We start from the raw sequence: 19,930 nt of genomic DNA, 5'->3' as shown, positions 1-19,930 counted from the left end.
GCTGATGAATGTGAATCCTCTCATGCAAAGATGGTTTTAAAAGTCTGAGTTAGTTAAATGAAGTAATGGCCAAACCCACAGCATATGTGACCCACAGAGGATAGTAACCACTCAGGTAACTGAGCTTTGAGCAGGTCTATTTCCTGGTACTTTACACTATAGCTGTCAATAAACATCTGCATTTCACATAAAACTGTACTTGACATTATTACTACAATTGAATTTTGCTTTTTTATTTTATGTATTTTTAGACACAGCTTAATGGGAGTATGTATATGTATTTTACATTATGTGAGTTTTTATTGTCTTTGATTCATTTTCTATATGTATTTCTTTTTTATTTGTTTATTTTCTATGTACTGTATTTTCCGCGCTATAAGGTGAACTTGAAAGCCTTTAATTCTCTCACAAATCGACAGTGTACCTTATACATATGAGCTTGTGTACCTTATAATCCGGTGCTCCGTATGTATGAATTCTGGTTGTGCTCACTGAGCTGATTTTATGTGCTACACGGCGCTCAGAAATCTGTCCAAAACTATTTTGGTACGACTTTGCTAAGCTAGGAAGCCCCACCGCATGCTGGATAGTCGGAGCATTACGGCTGCTGTAGTCAGGAGTCTGGGTCCTAAACTCCGTCTGCTTCAGGTCCTAAAGTCAAACGAACGCTGCAGCATCACTGAGAGTTACAAACTGTCTAAAGTCTTCCATCTGTAATAAAATGATCAGCGTTGCTGCTTTACCAGGTGTAACAATGAAGTTTAACATCCAGGCATCCATGAAAACAGATTTATTAAATTCAACGGAGGTAGAAGTTAGCAGGAAGTTAGCTCGCTAGCTCAACATTAATGAATCGATGGTACGGAAGTGGAGGAAGCAAGAAGAATGAGTTGAGCAGTGTTTGACTTATCTGACTGTTTGGTTTCACTTCATGCGCCTTTTAATCCAGGGTGCCTTATGTATGAACAGACCCGTTCATCGACAGCGCGCCTTATGGTCCGGAAAATACAGTACGTCCTCTTACGTCATCTCCAGCCTCCTCTTGTACCACACCAATCCATGAGCATGGACCTCCTCCCAGGCAGCTCCGTGTCTTTGTTAGGACCATCTATCACAGCAGGTTTCTCCTTCACTCTTGCTGCCATCCTTCTGTCACAATTCACCCCTGACACTGGTCTCCGCCCCCCACCCCACCTATGCTGGCCTTTGCTTTGGATCAGTTTGGACCTGATTGGTACAGTTGTGGCACCAATCAGCTGGACTCCATTCCGTTTATCTCTTTATAAACTGCTTAGTAGAAGCAGAAGAGTAGACGTTACAATTAGGCGATGAAAATGTGAAACAGGCCATCACGTTATCATTATTTAACATTTAAACAAAAACGAATCCTATTTTTATACAAAGCGCTATGCTAGTTTGCTTGCAGTTCAAATTCTTCATCTGCAGTTTTCCTTTATTCCCAAATCACTCCTTGTCATCCTCCTTTCGGAGCATTGCTGCTAGCTCTTCTGTAACGTTAAACTCTTCGATATCTGACATGCAGAGGTGACCTGGGCTGCGTCACCAGCATCTCAGCTCTCGTCCACAGTCAAGGAGAACAAGTCAAATTTGTCCACATTGTTTTTCGACTAAGCTCCACATTTCCCACAGTCCCGTCTACGTCTTATTACAGTTTGCATGGCATATTCTCAAATGTTTATTTTGCACAGGCTATATAAGCGTGGCCGACTCTTTGATTAACTCCCATTTACAAAATGTTTTATTGTTTTTGTGGCTGCTCCATTCTTGGATGTAACGCTCGGTCAAAAGCTCAGACGTCTCTTCCTGTTCTGCATCAGCCAGCGTTTCTGTGCATGTCTCATAATGACCATTCAAATCGTAATTTTTAAACATGGCTGCTCTCCCATAACTGAGCACATTTACCTCTGATTTAAATAAACACATATTTAGAAATCCATGTGTTGTTAAAAACTCTACATTCTGCATCAGCCTCTCTTTTTGTAGTCCAAAGTGACGTCGTTCAAAAACAGCAAACTCACATCTCTCATTAAGGAAATGTTCACTTCAAAATTAAATGTGATCTTTTCTCAAATAAATAACCAAAGAGAGAAAGTGACAGAGCTCTACACTGATCAGTGTTGGACATCTCAGCAAAGTGAGCCCCCATCAAGCATGGACCAGGTACCTGAGTCTGAGCTGAGTTAATGTCCAATAATACTAACAGAAGAGTGTGAGCCGGTGAATGTGTCACCGGGCAGACGTGATGCCAAAGGCTAGAAAAGAGTGTAACTGGACGACTTTATTGAAAATTATTATTTAAGGCAGCTACACGGTCCAACACGATGTGTGCTGTATAAGGTGAATTAATGCCACGTATCAATACTAGTACCAGCATTAATGCTGGCTGTAGTAATAACACTGGCAGTAGGAGTGGAAAAACCAACCACAGTATTTCAGTCGTTTGATATTTGACGTGTTATCTTTACAGTAACTTTCAGTACAGCGTATCTGAATTCTCCCAAAATGTTCCACTTACCCAGGTTATTTTCCCCGACTGCATCTGTGGACACAGAAAACAAAACTCTTATCAATATGCATGATCAACAGATATAGACCGTCAGTGCATATTTAGGCAGTGAGACTGTCGGCTTTTTCAGCAGTAATGTTATGTCTAAGCAGGGACGCAGGCTGACGTGCTGAGACCTGCACAGGAGGAAGGAGCAGGTATGAATATTGAACCCAGTTCAGCAGTTCGCTGCTGTGCAGTTAAGTCACATATGTGCTTCAGTGCAGAGACGGAAATAATGATTTAAAGTTTGCCAGAAGTTTTTTTAAATTCTGGATTTTTGATTGATATTGTCTCTTTCCTTTAAAATGAAACTACTACAACAAAACAGACTCTTCATTTCTCTGCGAGCAAATGAAACACAATCAGTTAAACGCTGTAATGCCACGTTTACGATCCCCTTAAACTATTATTCACATTCTTCAATAATCAACTGATGTGCAGCCCTGGCTCTGATACTGCTCAGTGTTCATTTCAACTTTTAAATACAATTTTATAATTTACAGCAACAGTCACCTAGGGCTGTGCGATATGACCAAAATCTCATATCCTGATATAAGACATCTATCGTCCGATAACCATATAAATCACAAGAATGTAACATTTTCTGTAAATTCTGTGAATCTCGGGCAGCTCGACTTGGTGAAGTGTTTCCAGCTGGGCGTCGCGTACCTGGAGTCGAGGGTTGTAACACAGCAGTCTCCAACCTTTTTTGCGCCACAGACCGGTTTATGCCCGACAATATTTTCACGGACCGGCCTTTAAGGTGTCGCGGATAAATACAACAAAATAAAACTAGTACCGGTACCGAAAAAAAGAAGATTTATTCATAACACACGTGAAAAGACCCAGGAAACCAGAGTAAACGATAAAAACGATAACAAAATAACGCTGAAAACCGATAAAAACCCTGAAAACCAGACATTTCACACCTGAGCCTCAACTCTCGCGGCCCGGTACCAAACGACTCACGGACCGGTACCGGTCCGAGGCCCGGGGGTTGGGGACCGCTGTTTTAACGATGCATGAAACGATACATTTTTAGACATAAGTTGTAACGGCGCCGTTTTCTTTGCGAGCATTTCTTACACGGCGTGCTGCGGGGAAAAGCCTGTTCTAACGTTTGAGTCTAAGGTTTCTTTTTTAGCACCTGGCGGCTCTTTTTTAATTCTCATCCGTAAATACTCTGCCTCTTTCACGTGATTCAGTTTATTTTGAAAAGTCTCAACAGGATCTTGAACTTTATTGTGAAAGGTTTATGTGGAAACTAAACCAGCGGACACGCAATGGTTTTGCCGTCGTTGTTGCTAACCACAACGCATAAAAACAGGCGCGTCTCTGTCCGTAGTGTGGTTATATTAAAAAATAAGACAAAGAGAGAACTTTAAGAAATTAATAAAGTCACTATAGTGACATCAGAACCATGAAAAAATATTGCTGTAAACAGTTTATTTTGGGACACCACAAAACAAACGATAGCGTGAAATGAAACGACAGATGTTTTTATATCGACACCCGATATATATCGTTATATCGAGCAGCACTACAGCCACCTCACCCGCAACATTAGAGCAAAGACCCAACAATCAGACGCTCCTTAATGAGGAGCACTCGGGCACTGTGGGGAGGAAGAACTCCGTTTTAACAGGAAGAGCTCTCCTCAACAGAGAGGGGCAACCATCTGCTGCAACCGGTTAGGTGGAGACCAAAAATATACAGTATATCGTGAGTTCACCACTGCATGCAGCGCAGTCTCTGATGTCGCTCCACCAGAAATTAACTGCAAAATGACAGCAGTGTCCAAAAGTGTTTCTAGTTTTGCTGATGAGCTCATTATACACGCTACCTAAAACTTTCTAAACAGGAAGTATTGTGGGTGCTAAACAGCTGCAGGAGTTTTGAGTGATTCGTTTGTTTAGTGAAAGTAAACGACAACAGCATCGGGGTCACAGATGTGAAGGCTGGCTCGGGTTAGCTTCAGTTTCGTGGTCGTCCACGTTTATATGCCGGCAGCAACCTCCTGGGCTAAAACTGTTGTGGCTTCTATGAACGTCCCAACGGTCCAACATAGGAAAATATAGCAACAATGTGTGTGTGAATCTGTGACACTGGTTAATAGATGTCTTCCAAACTGCACACAACCGCCTTGGTTGACTTATCAGATTTATCTAAAGGCTACACAACCCCTGTCCTCTTCATCAGCAGCTTAACAAAATTCTCCTGACATCTTCACACCAACTGCCAAAAGCAAGGCAGCCTTACGGGGCACAAACGGTGACATCACCCGAACAACAGCTAAACAAAATAGGCCACAGCTGTTTGCTTCTTTAGGCCACAAATTAGACTCAATATGTCACATGGCATCACATCACAGGCAGGACTGAGGAAACAAGCATCGAGTTCTATCCACCGGACCGACCCGCTGCCATTTCTTTCCGTTTGCTTTTCCACAAATGCACATTCAGAGCTCGTGCTAATTTGCACTAAATGAAGAATGAGCAAAGAAGGGGGTATTGGCGGGCGCTGGATGAATTATGGAGGGATTTAAATAATAAATGACGAGAGAGTCTTAAAAGAGGGGAGGGGGGCACTCAGGAAGATAGCGGGACACTTTGTAGAAGCCATACTCTCCAAAGAGATCTGGGGCGTATGAATAATACCTTACTGGGTCCATTATCGCGTATCAAAGCATCAAATGAATTATTCTGTGCATGCGGGCCCTCGGATGTGCATACAGCACTGCGATAGTTCCACTTCAACAAGAAAACAGAAGGAACGGGCCATTTTTCCATACGCACACATATGGGAGCAGCGATGGAGACACCTGGGACAAATCCGTTAGCTGTCAGTGTGGAGACATTAAAACAGAAAACAGTTCATAAAGCCTTTAATGATGCAGACACCGTATTTACACCACATGGTTGAGGAAACTCTATACATCATCCTCATATTCATCCGCTTAGAAAGAAAAACATCCAGCAGGGAACAGACGAGTCCCTCCAGAGACGAGAAACGGGAAAAAGGAGAAGGGTGGGGGATCGCGAGTGTTGTTTCTCAGACCTCTACTTAGTCTAAAAATACCGAAGCTGAGCTCGGTGGGAAGGTTTCCCCAAAAACCACCTCAATATTTTAGCACAAGTATGTGGGGGAGTACTCTTTTCTGAGGCTTCGGTTGAGGCCACACCAACATACGTAGTCTTCATAGTATCGGGTTACTTTGATCAAGTCAATTTGAACTTTCAATGAAGAGACACAGTGTGTCACACATGTGCAGCTCACAGCCAGAGTAGGGGGAGGACCCTAGACTGTTGCTGCAGCACACATTATACATACACACAGTATGTGAAGAAACAGCACAAACATGGATTTTGATGTGCAAAAATAGATTTTTTTAAAGCAAATGTTAAACAATCTTTGCAACTTAGTGACAGAGGATCTTCACACAGAACTGAAACCCCACACTGTGACAGGGCTGCAGACACTCCCTGCTGCACCTCTCTCCTGACCTCCTCCACAGATACGACAATTTAAATAAAAGATTTCAACACTGGCTTTCATTAGGAATGGGAATTAAGTGGGAGTCCAATTCCCTACAATTGTTAGTCAACCTGTCTATTGAGCCTGCCTATCAGTTCTTGCAGCTGCGCTACAATCAGCTGATTTCAGTTGTGTGTTGCAGGAACAGCGTCACAGTCTACACCGCGTTCCTAATTATTATTGTGTTTAAGTGTCATACAGATGAAATAAGTTGTTTTTCAATTAAACCCATGGATGAAATTGTGTCTCGGGACTCTTTGTATCACTGAAAACAATCTCGGACACCTGTAGCATTAGTTTGCCAGGTGAGCCCAATTAAAGGACAAACTACTAAAGAAGGATGTTCCACATTATTAAGCAGGTCACCGTTTTCAAGCAATATAGGAATGAAAAATGATCTCTGCTGCTGAAAAGCATGAAATAGTTGAATGCCTTGGACATGTAATGAAAACCTCAGATATTTCACGAAAACTTAAGCGTGATCACCATAATGTAAGAGATTTGTGGCTGAGTCAGAGCACACACGGGTTCGTGCAGGTAAAGGCACAATGATGAAGGTTTCAGACAAATACATCCGATTAAGAGAGCAGCTGCTAAAAGGCCATCACAAAGCAGCAAACACATATGTGAAGCTGCTGCAAACATCAAGCTGTAGGATCCTCCAGAGACCTGCAGTTGTGCATAAACCACCTCTAACCAGAACTACAAGAAGACTCATTTTCAAACAGTGTTGTTCACTGATGAGTGCAGCGCAGCCCTGGATGGTCCAGATGGATGCAGTGGTGGATGGTTGGTGGACGGCCACCATGTCCCAACAAGGCGGCAACATCAGCAGTGAGGTGGTGGAGTCATGTTTGAGCCAGAATCACGGGGAGAGAGCTTGTTGGCCTCTTTAGGGTCCCTGAAGGTGTAAAAATGACCTCTGCAAGGTATGTGGAGTTTCTGACTGACCACTTTCTTCCATGGTAGAAAGAGAAGAACTGTGCCTTCTGCAACACAACAATCTTCATGCAAGACAATGCACCACCTCATGCTACAAGGAACACCTCTGCATCATTGGCTGCTATCGGCATAAAAGGAGAGGAACTCATGGTGTGGTCCCCATTCTTCCCTGACCTCAATCCTATTGGGAACCTTTGGAGCATCCTCAAGCAAACAAATAAGAGGGTGGGAGGCCGTTCACATCCAAACAGCAGCTCCGGGAGGCTATTCTGACATCCTGCAAAGACATTCAAGCAGAAACTTTCCAAAGACTCACAAGTTCCATGGATGCAAGAATTGTAAAAGGGGTCCTGTGTTAATATGCAAGTTGACCTGTTTAGATGTTTTTGATTTCAGTGAATATGTTCCCCTAATGCTGCAAATTTAACAAATGACCATTTTCAATTCTCTACAACCTATAAAACGTTTTGTAACTCTGTGTGTGTAATAATTTGGAACAGAGCGTTTTAAGTTTTTTATTTTTGACAAACATACTGTTTTCATTGGCAGCTTTGATGAGTAACATATGAATTATACTCTAATGGCTGATGACTGCAAAACTATGCCGACTGTCATTTGAATCGACTATTTAGGAAAATCTGAGAAAAATATCATTTGCATAATAATTTGGAACGCGGTGTAAAGCATGCACGTGCACGTTACTTTTATTTTTGTTACATAAAAAACAGAATCCAAGCATCCGAGACAATAAACTGCAATATGTTGCTAACACAACTTTGGCTCTTTGCAAGCACCTGCACAGAGAGCATGCTAACGCTAAGCTAAACAAGAACCCAGAGTGAACCCCGACCTCAGCCAGGCAGCCAGATCCTGAACTTCAACAGGTATGAAAACATCATGTGTTTCTACCTGTTCATGATTCTAAAGTAGAATCATGGAGTGATTGTAGCTCAGAGGCAGAGCAGGTCAGCTACGAAGTGTAAGGTCGGTGGGTCGATCGCAGGCTGCTCCAGTCTGCATGCCAAATATCCTTGGGCAAGGCACTAACCCATGTGTATGAATGTTAGATAGTTAAGCACTTAACAGCTCAGAAAAAGTGCTTGTGTGACTGTATAAAGTTGTCTAAAGCTTTGAGCGCTCAGAGTAGAACAGCGCTGTGGGGGTCGTTGTAAAGTCTGTGCTGGTTTTCAAGCTGTCGGCTTTATGTTCTATGAAGAGAAACATGACAGTAAAATAACGAGTGATATAATCAATTACTTTCTCTTGGAAGTAATTAAGTAGCATACTGCATTACTTTTAGGGAAAGTGTTCTGTGCAACATGTGTAATTCTGACTTCTTTGAGTAATGACCTCAACATGAACAAAGCTTTGGCCATACAGCAGGCAATGAATTGACATGATACTTGGTGATGCTCATAGAAGAGCCAATGAGAATCGATAAGGAACCTAACTGATAAGGAAGTGATATCGATAATGGAATTGCTAAATTCTTATGAATTCTCAATCCTAGTTTTCATCCACCACTGATTTTTAAACGTTGTTATTTGAGTGTGTGTGAAGTCCTCTGACATCACACGTGACGCTGAATTGTTCACGTCAGACTTGAAGATGGTGAGTATCGTGCTCTTCTACTCTACCTGAGCCCTCAAAGCACTTTTTGAATGCTTCATGGGAAGCATCCAGCAGGCTAGGCATTAGAGGTGGGAATCACCATACATCCCACGATACGATATTATTGCAATTTTTTAAAATATTTTGCGATATTCAGATTCTGTACATAAAGGTAAACTTTATCAATATTAATTTTATCTAATATCAAAGTCTCACACTCAGTCTTTCTCTCAGTTCAGTTTTATTGTTGACAAACTGAACGGTTTGTATTACAGTCTAGTCCAACTTAACTGAATGCAACCATCTGGTACAATTACAGCTATTCTGAACTATGCAATATGAAAACTATGCAGCCCCTTCAGCAACTGAAGAATTTAAAAGTAAATTAAAACAAAATATAATTTTACATTAAATAAAAAAGTTTTAAACTTAATTAAAATAAAACGTGTCTTAAATTAAAATAAGTAAACTGTCATGTTTATTGCTGCCAAAATAAAGTTAAACACATTTGGACAGTGAAGGAATGTCAGGATTCTTGCTCAGAAAAAGGATCAACATGCTCTGAAGTCAGAGCACAAAAACCTTTTTTGTAACAAAATATCGATTTCTGCTGTCCCTGTATCGATACATTATTAGCAAACAAAATATCACGATACTACACAGTATCGATTTTTCCCCACCCCTACTAGGCGTCCAGCAGCGTAACTAAGGAAGGACGATGAGCCACCTGATCCATTATATGCTTTATCATAAAGGAAAGTAGTCTAACGAGTCCAAACTGGGAGCTGGTTGCACAGCAGATGCAGTTGTTGTACTTGACTTGGCTAAATGTTGTAAAGGGGTTTTTCTTAGTTTTTCCTGTGGTCTTCCAGAGCTTTCAGTGCTGCACAGTTATCCGCTCCAAACCTCTTTTTAAAGAAGGTAGCAGATTTTGGATTTGTCTCTGCCTCTCTGAGGTTGATTTGGGTTTTAAGCTAAATAACAGCCTCCTTTAGTTGCCCCAACATCTCTTTGGACATCATATTGTCAGTGATGTCAGTGGCAACATAATGAACGTGAGTTGGATCATGGCATCAGCTCCAGATGTGTCATCTGCCCAAAGTGTCCTGGAATAATCAGGAGACAGGCCTCACTTGGCCACGTTGTCTAATTTTTGAGCCTCACGAAAACAGCTGTAATTCCTAAAATGTTGATGCTCAACTTTTGTTTTAAAATTCTTTGTTTTAAAACCTACTGGGGTTGTACACAGAGGAACATTTTTTAAAATATATGTTTTTGCCCAACAAATCTTAGACTTAACTGTAAAAACTTGATCATTCAGTTCCTGTGAGATTTCAGTTTGGATCAAATATTTCAATCATACAAAAGATTTGTTTCCAGGGGAATCAGAAGTTATCCATCATTCACAGCCACTAATAAGCTGAAGGATCACCACCAGCGAGCGCTAAAAGCTGAAAGAATGAACAATAAAAGGATTTAATCAATTATTATTCTGCACTTTGCAAACTCAGAACGCCACAATTTTGATGTCAAAGACAAAGTAGACCAACTGTGCTGGAAGTATGTACACGTGCATGTTCAGACACCTCCTGCAGCTCTGTGCTGTTTGTGTTTGGTCTGAGGCTGCAACAGTATCTGAGGCCCGGGCTGATATCACTCCTAAGGCAGGTTTCTTCAGGCAGCGTTTCACTCTGCAGCCCCTGAGGAGCAAAGGAGTGCGTCTGGGAGGAAGGAACTTATTTTGGTGACTCTGGGCATGTCCTGACACCAAACTCCCAGACGCCGCAGTGCTCAAAGTGAAGGTCAAAGAGTTGAGGTCATACCAAGGCAGCCTGATCAAAGTCCAGTAGGATCTCTGGAAACATAAGCCCTCAGTCAGTCCTTTGTAAACAAATAAATAAATAAACAGAGTTGATTGAGAGGAAAATATCCCCTATTCACAAGCCAATACCCACTCATTTATATACACTATAATCCACAGTCCACACACTCTGACACATTCATCCAGGCCATCGAGGCACCTTGTTATTTTAGTATCTGAGACAGTTATGAATGACAGAGCCCAAATGAGGCGAGATTTTTTTCCATTTAGCAGGAGTTTGGGAGTGTTTCATCTTATTGCTCAAATGACAGCTTTTAATGGCGCAGCATTCATAACCCGTGCCTCTTATCATGGCTGCCTCCAACACTTGATGGAATTTGCCATCACACAATGGTTGGAAAATACACTTCAAAGGCAAGACGCATCTAATCTCCTCCACTCTGCACATTGCAAATTTGCTGTGATAATAAGATCCTGCTTTCCCAAGCATTCTTAGGGATCTGAACCAAGCATGAGAATTTCATCCCCCCCCCCACCCTCTGTTTCTTTCTATCTTGCTCACTCCCTATGTGGCAGCGTACGGAGGGGGCTGAGGAAGTTGTGCTGCAGTTTGAGAGAATCTCCATAATAGCAACACTGCATATCTGTGGAAGCCATCCCATCCTTATGTAAAAGCCCTATTTTACAGTTTTATTCTGCACACACACACACACACACACACACACACACACACACACACACACACACACACACACACACACACACACACACACACACACACACACACACACACACACACACACACACACACACACACACACGAGTGAGACATGACTGACAGCGCAGCACACTGACCTAGTTTCCATGTGGCCCAGAAAGATCAAGCATGACTCCCTTGAAACTGCTATGGGCACAAAAAACCTGGTTCAGTGCATTCAGCCAGGCCAGTGCACATTGGTGAGAGACCAACCTACCAATCGCACTGCAGCAGGGAACAGCAGCTGCTTTAACTACAGCTTGCAATGCAGACGTGTGCCTGTGATCCCGCATCGCCCCAAATCCTCACCAAAGTCACAAGACAAGAGGAAGCACAAAAAGGAAAGGAAAAGGCATCGAGGAAGCCCTGCAGGTGAAGCTGCGTGTTCTGTTTAGTCTGGCTGAGGACGGGCTTGTCATCGCACAGGCACAGCTGGAGGACGTGCTGCAACGACGCCCCTCCGACCCCCACTACCCAACTCCCAGCACCCTACATATTCCACTCCACCCCCTCTGGGTTATCTGTACACATGGAGAAGGTTAAGGATGGCGATGCTATCATAGAGAGCGTATTAGCACAACAAAGAGGTGTTTCAGAGACAGGCCCGGCAGGGTAATTAACTGATCCCTTAAAAAGATGCTGTGTTCGATACAGAAAAACATGCTAATGTGAAGGCGTAGTGTCGACTGCTAAAGGAGGAGATGCAAACTGAGCCGTTGTCACGTATAAAAAAGGAAAACGTCACTGTGAAATTGCAGTTTTCATACCATTAGCATAACTTTAAAACTTTCAGCAGGATGTTTTTAAGCTAGCTTAGCACAAACACTGGAAACTGAAGCCAAGAAAGAATGGAAAAGATAAGAGACGCTGTCATGACGACACACTTCCACCGTTTCAGACTGAAGGTGACGATCAAAGGAGCGGCTGAAATAGCTCGTCCGCAAAGTGCCGCACGTCTCTCTGTTGTGTCTCTACTGTGTTAAATGGCATTTACCAAAATGACCAGAGCAACTATTATAATGTATTAAATAATCATTACTATCATATGTTAAATTCTGAAAGATAAGCAGAAGAAAATATTTTTTAAAGCATCCACGTGTCTGTTCTCGTGGTACGCTGTAGCTTCCCGACTCTCTACGTGTGAGTGCAGGACAACAGTTTGAATATCCATACCACTCAAAGCTTTAAAATCACTTTTGAAGAAAGAAACATTTCTATTAAACATCAAGTTTATCACAAATGTAAATATCAGCTATTAATGAAAACAAACACTCATAAAACTTAAAGATTAAAGTATTTTTTGAATACATTTTCAGCGCATGTCTCGACTGTATTCTAGCAGCACATCTTTTAACCCAACCTGACGTGTTCGTGTTAAAGGCTTATCCAGCCTGTTAGCACAGCTGAAGGATATTCTGGCTCGTACTGATGCTCTGAATAAAAGCTTTCCTCTTAAAGCCATGCACGTGTTTTTGAATTCAAGGCTATTCCAACTCTGAAATTACCAGAAAGTTGTTAATTTCATAGAAAAGAGTGTATTAGTCCATTCACTAACTGTCCTCTGCCTCCTACTCAGTGAACAGAGCAGCACACTTTGGTCTGAACGGAAGAAACTTTGTATCTTAGAGCCATGGACAGCACAGAACACGTGAACCAGCCAGCATCACTCACTGAAGTCCCGTCATGAAGTCTCAGGATGAGTTTTCACCAGCACTACCTTGATGCTGTGAAACTGCACACTCGAGCACTAACGACTAAGGCAAGGCAAGTTTATTTGTACAGCACAATTCAACAACAAGGTGATTCAAAGTGCTTTACAGAGACATTAGAAACAAGAACAAATAAAAAGCATGATTTAAAATTGATTAAAACAAGCAAATAAACTAACTAATTAACAAACAAACAAACAAACAACAGTATATAAAATCAAAACAGCTAAAATCAGTAGTTAAATGTAAGTTTTGAAATTTAAGCTTAAAGTGTGGATTTGGTGCTTTATTCAAATGCAGCTGAGAACAGGTGAGTCTTCAACCTGGATTTAAATAAACTGAGTGTTTCAGCTGATCTGAGGCTTTCTGGGAGTTTGTTCCAGATATAAGGAGCATAAAAGCTGAATGCAGCTTCTCCGTGTCTGGTTCTGACTCTGGGAACTGATAAAAGACCGGATCCAGATGACCTGAGGGATCTGGAAGGTTCATACTGGGTCAGGAGGTCACTGATGTATTTTGGTCCTAAACCATTCAGAGCTTTATAGGCCAGCATCAGAACTTTAAAGTCTATCCTCTGACGGACAGGCAGCCAGTGTAAAGACCTCAGAGCTGGACTGATGTGGTCCACTTTTTTGGTCTTAGTGAGGACTCGAGCAGCAGAGTTCTGAATGAGCTGTAGTTGTCTGACTGATTTTTTAGGTAGACCTGTAAAGATGCTGTTACAGTAATCAAGCCTACTAAAGATGAATGCATGGACTAGTTTTTCCAGGTCCTGTTGAGACATCAGATCTTTTATCCTTGAAATATTCTTGAGGTGATAGTAAGCTGACTTTGTTATTGTCTTAATGTGTTTTTCTAAGTTTAGGTCTGCATCCATCACTACACCCACATTTCTCGCCTGGTTTGTGGTTTTTAGATGTATAGATTGAAGTTCTCTGGTGACCTGTAATCGTTTTTCTTTGGCGCCAAAGACTATTACCTCAGTTTTGTTTTTGTTTAGCTGGAGAAAATTGTGGCACAACCAGTCATTGATTTCCTCAATGCATTTACCAAGAGCCTGTACAGGACTAACAACTTATCAATCACAACAATATCTGTCTATATCTATATCTGTCTATTAGGGCTGCCACAAACCATTATGTGAAAGTCGACTAGTCAGATCATGGACGTAACACGTACAGCTTATTGCACCAGCAGCATCTGCTCTTATATAACTATCATTAGCTTACAGCTTTAAGTGTTTAAGGTCTGTGCTAACTAAAAATAAAGACAAGATGATAGTTTATTAAATTTTAATGATTCGACTATCACAATAATGGTTTGTGGCAGCCCTATTCGAGACGCTTCAAAAACTTCTAGCACAGTGACGCATCCTAACATCTCCAGACAGCATCAAGCCAACAACAAAACAACAAGACACAAGAATGACAACAAAGCTGTGTTTTGTGACTCAAACGTAACATGACCCAAGTAAAAACAGAATCTCTGGGGTCTACGTACGGCCGGGTAAGGACGCAGCTCAGGTGAGGAAACGGCACGCACGTTATTTAGATGACAGGGAAGTGGATCGGTGGATCGACTCTGTCGTCCTGACGCTTTAATATCACTCGGGTGTGACTGGGAGGCGAGTGAAGCCGGGGAGGTATTTTGTTAAAGCCAAACAAAAGGCTTATGCAGCAGCGTGTTGCCGAGTGTGGAGCTCTGCGTGTTATCCAGGTCAGAGTGATCTAATCATGTGTGAATGAAAGCACTTGGCTGCGCTCCAGGCCGCGCTATGCCGTCATCACTCAGGAGGAAGGCGAAAACACACGTACACACACGCACACTTGCTTTGCTACGAGAGCGAGGACACATCGATGCAAAAATGCATTTCATAAATATACCTATAGAGTCTGCTAAATGGAAAAAATGAATAAATAACCACGAACAAACACGTCAGCAGGGCCGTTTACCAAAGTAAACAAAAGGAGGGGAACTGAATCCAGCGACACGGCTGAGGGATGTGGTGTCCTCACTCTAAACATAAACTCAAACATCAACTAAATGAACCAAAAATAAAGTGGAAGAAATAATGCAAACAGATCTACCAGCTAAGATTTAAAAATATAAGAGAAATCAAAATGAGCCACAAACACACAGAGCAGACGCTAAAAGAAGAGTTTGGACAAGTTAATGTGACGGCTACCTCAGAGATGGTTTCTTTGCTTTGGGTGAAATAGTGGCAAACTTGGGCACGGTGGTTAGCACTGTTGCCTCACAGCAAGAAGGTCCTGAGTTCAATTCCACCATCAGGCCGGGGTCTTTCTGTGTGGAGTTTGCATGTTCTCCCCGTGTTTGCGTGGGTTCCCTCCGGGTACTCCGGCTTCCTCCCACCGTCCAAAGACATGCAGCTTGTGGGGATAGGTTAATTGGATAACCCAAATTGCCACTAGGTGTGAATGTGAGTGTGAATGGTTGTCTGTCCCTGTGTGTCGGCCCTGCGACAGACTGGCGACCTGTCCAGGGTGTACCCCGCCTCTCACCCTATGACAGCTGGGATAGGCTCCAGCGCCCCCCGCGACCCTGAAAAGGAGAAGCGAATGGATGGATGGATGGATGGATAGTGGCAAACTTACTTCAGCTAGCTGGAACATTGAAGACCCCAATACGACCCACCTGTGCCTAAATAAGGATCTGACCTTTCCTAACATCACTACAGCCTGCCCAAACCCAAACTTAGAGAGTCAAACACTCTCCTCTTGTCTTCTCCCTTCTGTGTGGCCAAAGCGAGATTCAGAAAACACACCAATCACCAAGCTTCACGTCACAGAACAACATCCATCAGATGGTGAAACACAGCCACACAAATGTGCCAAAGACTGAAACCACAGAGTCACCAGGAGAGACAAACGGAGAAATCTGTCATGTCCTTCAAAGAAACTGCTTTCAGGAAATCCAGCTCCGTAACAAACCGAGCTCTGTTCCTTCTTGCAAAAACTCACATTTTCTCAAAAACCTCAGGATACCAAATGCTGTATGGGCAAAAACCAGCTCAGGCTAAATAAACTCCAGATCTTCCTTAACCACCTCCACTACAGCGAGCATTTTGGCAATGAACTCATCCCAATCCTTTTCAAACCATAATAAGTGCATAGCATGAAATTTTAATTTATGCAAACATCCACAAAAAAAGAACAACTTCAAAAACTCTGCTCCAGCTGTAAAAATGTAGTCAGCAAAAAAAAAAGAAAAGAAAGAAAGAAATGGTGAAAACAATGAAAGAACTGAGTTCATTACAACAAATGAATCTGCCACTCAAACAAATGTCCTTCTCACTCTGAGTAACAGCAAAACCTTGATAAGAGTTTGTGTATCCGGCACGTTTGTTCGAGCGAAATCATTCCTGATTTAAAAAGTCAAAACAGCCACAAACACACAACATCCAGCTTCAGAAAGAGTTTAAGAAAGGCCCGTTGTCTTTCATGCTGCGTGCTTCAGTGTTTATAAGGCTGGTTTACTAAAGCAACTATATTTATACACATTATATAAATTCAAAAAGAAAATTCCCATCTCGCCCCTGCGGGTGCTCTATAATTCAAGCTCGGGTCCTCTACCAGAGGCCTGGGAGCTTGAGGGTCCTGCAGTATCTTAGCTGTTCCCAGGACTGCGCTCTTCAGGACAGAGATCTCCGATGTTGTTCCCGGGATCTGCTGGAGCCACTCGCCTAGCTTGGGAGTCACCGCACCTAGTGCTCCGATTACCACGGGGACCACCGTTACCTTCACCCTCCACATCCTCTCGAGCTCTTCTCTGAGCCCTTGGTATTTCTCCAGCTTCTCGTGTTCCTTCTTCCTGATATTGCTGTCATTCGGAGCCGCTACATCGATCACTACGGCCGTCTTCTTCTGTTTGTCTACCACCACTATGTCCGGTTGGTGTTTTTTTTTTATATTTAATAAATAAATAAATATATATATATTTATAAATAAATAAATAATAAATATATATATATTTATTATTTATTTATTTATTAGGGGTGCAACGATACTCGTATCGATATTGAACCGTTCGATACAGTGCTTTCGGTTCGGTACGCATATGTATCGAACAATACAAAATTTTTAATTTATTTTATCAACTTTCCTTCTGACGATGCTGTCTGTGTTGAGAGCTCAGTGAATCTGCGCTCGACAGTGCAGCCTAGGCAGAGTAGTTGAACACAGATTCACTGAGCGCAGGGCAAGCTAGCGAGACAGAAGTTAAGCTCTCCTTGCAACATGGCAAATTGAACCTCATTCAGATCTGGCGTTTGGAACTATTTTGGTTTTCATGTGACGTATGACCCTGAAGGTAAGCGCGTCATGGACTAAAGTAAAACAGTATGTTGGATGTGCCATGCAATGCTCAATTACATGGGTGGGAACTAGTGTGTTAGCGCAGTTAGCTCGTTAACGTGTTGGCCGTCCAGCCCCACGCACGGGGCGATCGGCGGTAGCTCGTTAACGGAGATTTGCCGTGTTGTGGCGTTAAGGTCATTTCAACGAGATTAACCTGAAAGCACTAGTGGGAACACAACGAATATGACTGCACATTTACTCCGACATCATCCTAGTGCAAAGACAAAAACAACAAGCATGCTACTAACTTTAGCCGAGTCATTTAGACAGCTGTTAGCACATGATTCTCCTTATGCTGCTGAGAATATAGCCCAGAAGAAGCAGATAGTATAGCTTTTATTTTGGAAAGAGACATTTCTCTGTAATAAACTCTCTTTTCCAAAGATGAGTGATTCCTCAATCAGACACAGGGCTCGCAAAATCGCTAGCCTGACGTCCTGGAGCTAGCGATTTTTTCAGTCGGGCTACCAAAATCTATCTCTTCCCTTCCCGTCCGGCTATTGTAGGAAAAATATATGTCAATGCTTTTGCATTCTTTCAGAAATGTAGCTGGGTAATTATGTCATTGGCATTTGCATTTGCGCTTGTTTTTTGCTTTCACTTTGCAATCGTGCGAACTGTGTATAGAGAGCGACAGCACTGATCTGTGAGTGATGATAATTTGTGCACCAATTCCTCTGACATCGTCTTATTAATCGTTAGCTTACTATGCAAACATGACAAGTGAAATCTCCCGCAGCTTAAACATGTGAGAGGTTGATCGCGCAGAGAATCGCTGAGCTTATGTGAGTGCGTCTGTAAAAGCAGCAGGATATATATTTTAGTTCTGCTGAGCCAAATAAGACAGGTCAGGGTGAAGAAGTGACAGCCAAAGAAAAGCTTACCACAAAACGGAGAAGTTATGACAAATCAGACTATAAGGCAAAAAGAAAGTGCAGCGTTATGGTTTCATGGACAAAAGAATTTCTGTGGCTGCAATATGACGAGCTAAATAACCAGGGGTGCACATAAGTGGTCCGCAGGTGCGCATTCGCTGTCAAAATAAAAAACACGCACAAGATAAGAAGTTGCAACGGGTGTTTGCATACATAAGATTTTCAGGAGGAGGACAGACATTTGTTTAGAACTCTTAAAGATGTTGAAGAAGCTCCTTTAAGCAATTACTTTGGTGTTCCTCCACCTCCAAACAAATGTCAGAAGGAGTCCGAACCACAAAAGAAGCGCGTATTCTCAGAAAAGTAGTTGCAGGAGGTGAGCTGGCTTCAAACAAATGATGAACGCACAGAGATGTGGTGCAGAATGTGCCGTGAAAATTTAATAAATGACAATTTAAAAAGGCATGAACATTTTTTTTGTATCGAGAAAATATCGAACCGTGACACAAAAGTATCGAACCGAACCCAACCGTGAATTTTGTGTATCGTTGCACCCCTAATACAGTGGGGCAAAAAAGTATTTAGTCAGCCACCGATTGTGCAAGTTCCCCCACCTAAAATGATGACAGAGGTCAGTAATTTGCACCAGAGGTACACTTCAACTGTGAGAGACAGAATGTGAAAAAAAAATCCATGAATCCACATGGTAGGATTTGTAAAGAATTTATTGGTAAATCAGGGTGGAAAATAAGTATTTGGTCAATAACAAAAATACAACTCAATACTTTGTAACATAACCTTTGTTGGCAATAACAGAGGTCAAACGTTTACTATAGGTCTTTACCAGGTTTGCACACACAGTAGCTGGTATTTTGGCCCATTCCTCCATGCAGATCTTCTCGAGAGCAGTGATGTTTTGGGGCTGTCGCCGAGCAACACGGACTTTCAACTCCCGCCACAGATTTTCTATGGGGTTGAGGTCTGGAGACTGGCTAGGCCACTCCAGGACTTTCAAATGCTTCTTACGGAGCCACTCCTTTGTTGCCCGGGCGGTGTGTTTTGGATCATTGTCATGTTGGAAGACCCAGCCTCGTTTCATCTTCAAAGTTCTCACTGATGGAAGGAGGTTTTGGCTCAAAATCTCACGATACATGGCCCCATTCATTCTGTCCTTAACACGGATCAGTCGTCCTGTCCCCTTGGCAGAAAAACAGCCCCATAGCATGATGTTCCCACCCCCATGCTTCACAGTAGGTATGGTGTTCTTGGGATGCAACTCAGTATTCTTCTTCCTCCAAACACGACGAGTTGAGTTTATACCAAAAAGTTCTACTTTGGTTTCATCTGACCACATGACATTCTCCCAATCCTCTGCTGTATCATCCATGTGCTCTCTGGCAAACTTCAGACGGGCCTGGACATGCACTGGCTTCAGCAGCGGAACACGTCTGGCACTGCGGGATTTGATTCCCTGCCGTTGTAGTGTGTTACTGATGGTGACCTTTGTTACTTTGGTCCCAGCTCTCTGCAGGTCATTCACCAGGTCCCCCCGTGTGGTTCTGGGATCTTTGCTCACCGTTCTCATGATCATTTTGACCCCACGGGATGAGATCTTGCGTGGAGCCCCAGATCGAGGGAGATTATCAGTGGTCTTGTATGTCTTCCATGTTCTGATGATTGCTCCCACAGTTGATTTTTTCACACCAAGCTGCTTGCCTATTGTAGATTCACTCTT

The 19,930-nt window shown here is 42.5% G+C and overlaps 1 protein-coding gene across 1 annotated transcript in view; it reads right to left on the bottom strand.

The window, feature by feature from the left end:
* nr6a1a (nuclear receptor subfamily 6, group A, member 1a) overlaps nucleotides 1-19,930 on the bottom strand; it is a 125,848-nt gene that overhangs the window by 50,039 nt on the left and 55,879 nt on the right. The window contains exon 3 of the mRNA XM_026186086.1: nucleotides 2,537-2,560. Within this exon, the coding sequence (XP_026041871.1) occupies nucleotides 2,537-2,560 (24 nt within the window). The remainder of the gene's footprint in view (nucleotides 1-2,536; nucleotides 2,561-19,930) is intronic.

Source organism: Astatotilapia calliptera, chromosome 12, assembly GCF_900246225.1.
Source record: "Astatotilapia calliptera chromosome 12, fAstCal1.2, whole genome shotgun sequence".
In the NCBI taxonomy this organism is placed as follows: Eukaryota; Metazoa; Chordata; class Actinopteri; order Cichliformes; family Cichlidae; genus Astatotilapia; species Astatotilapia calliptera.
Note: the sequence above shows the minus strand (reverse complement) of the source record. Positions and strands in the feature narration are given on the sequence as shown.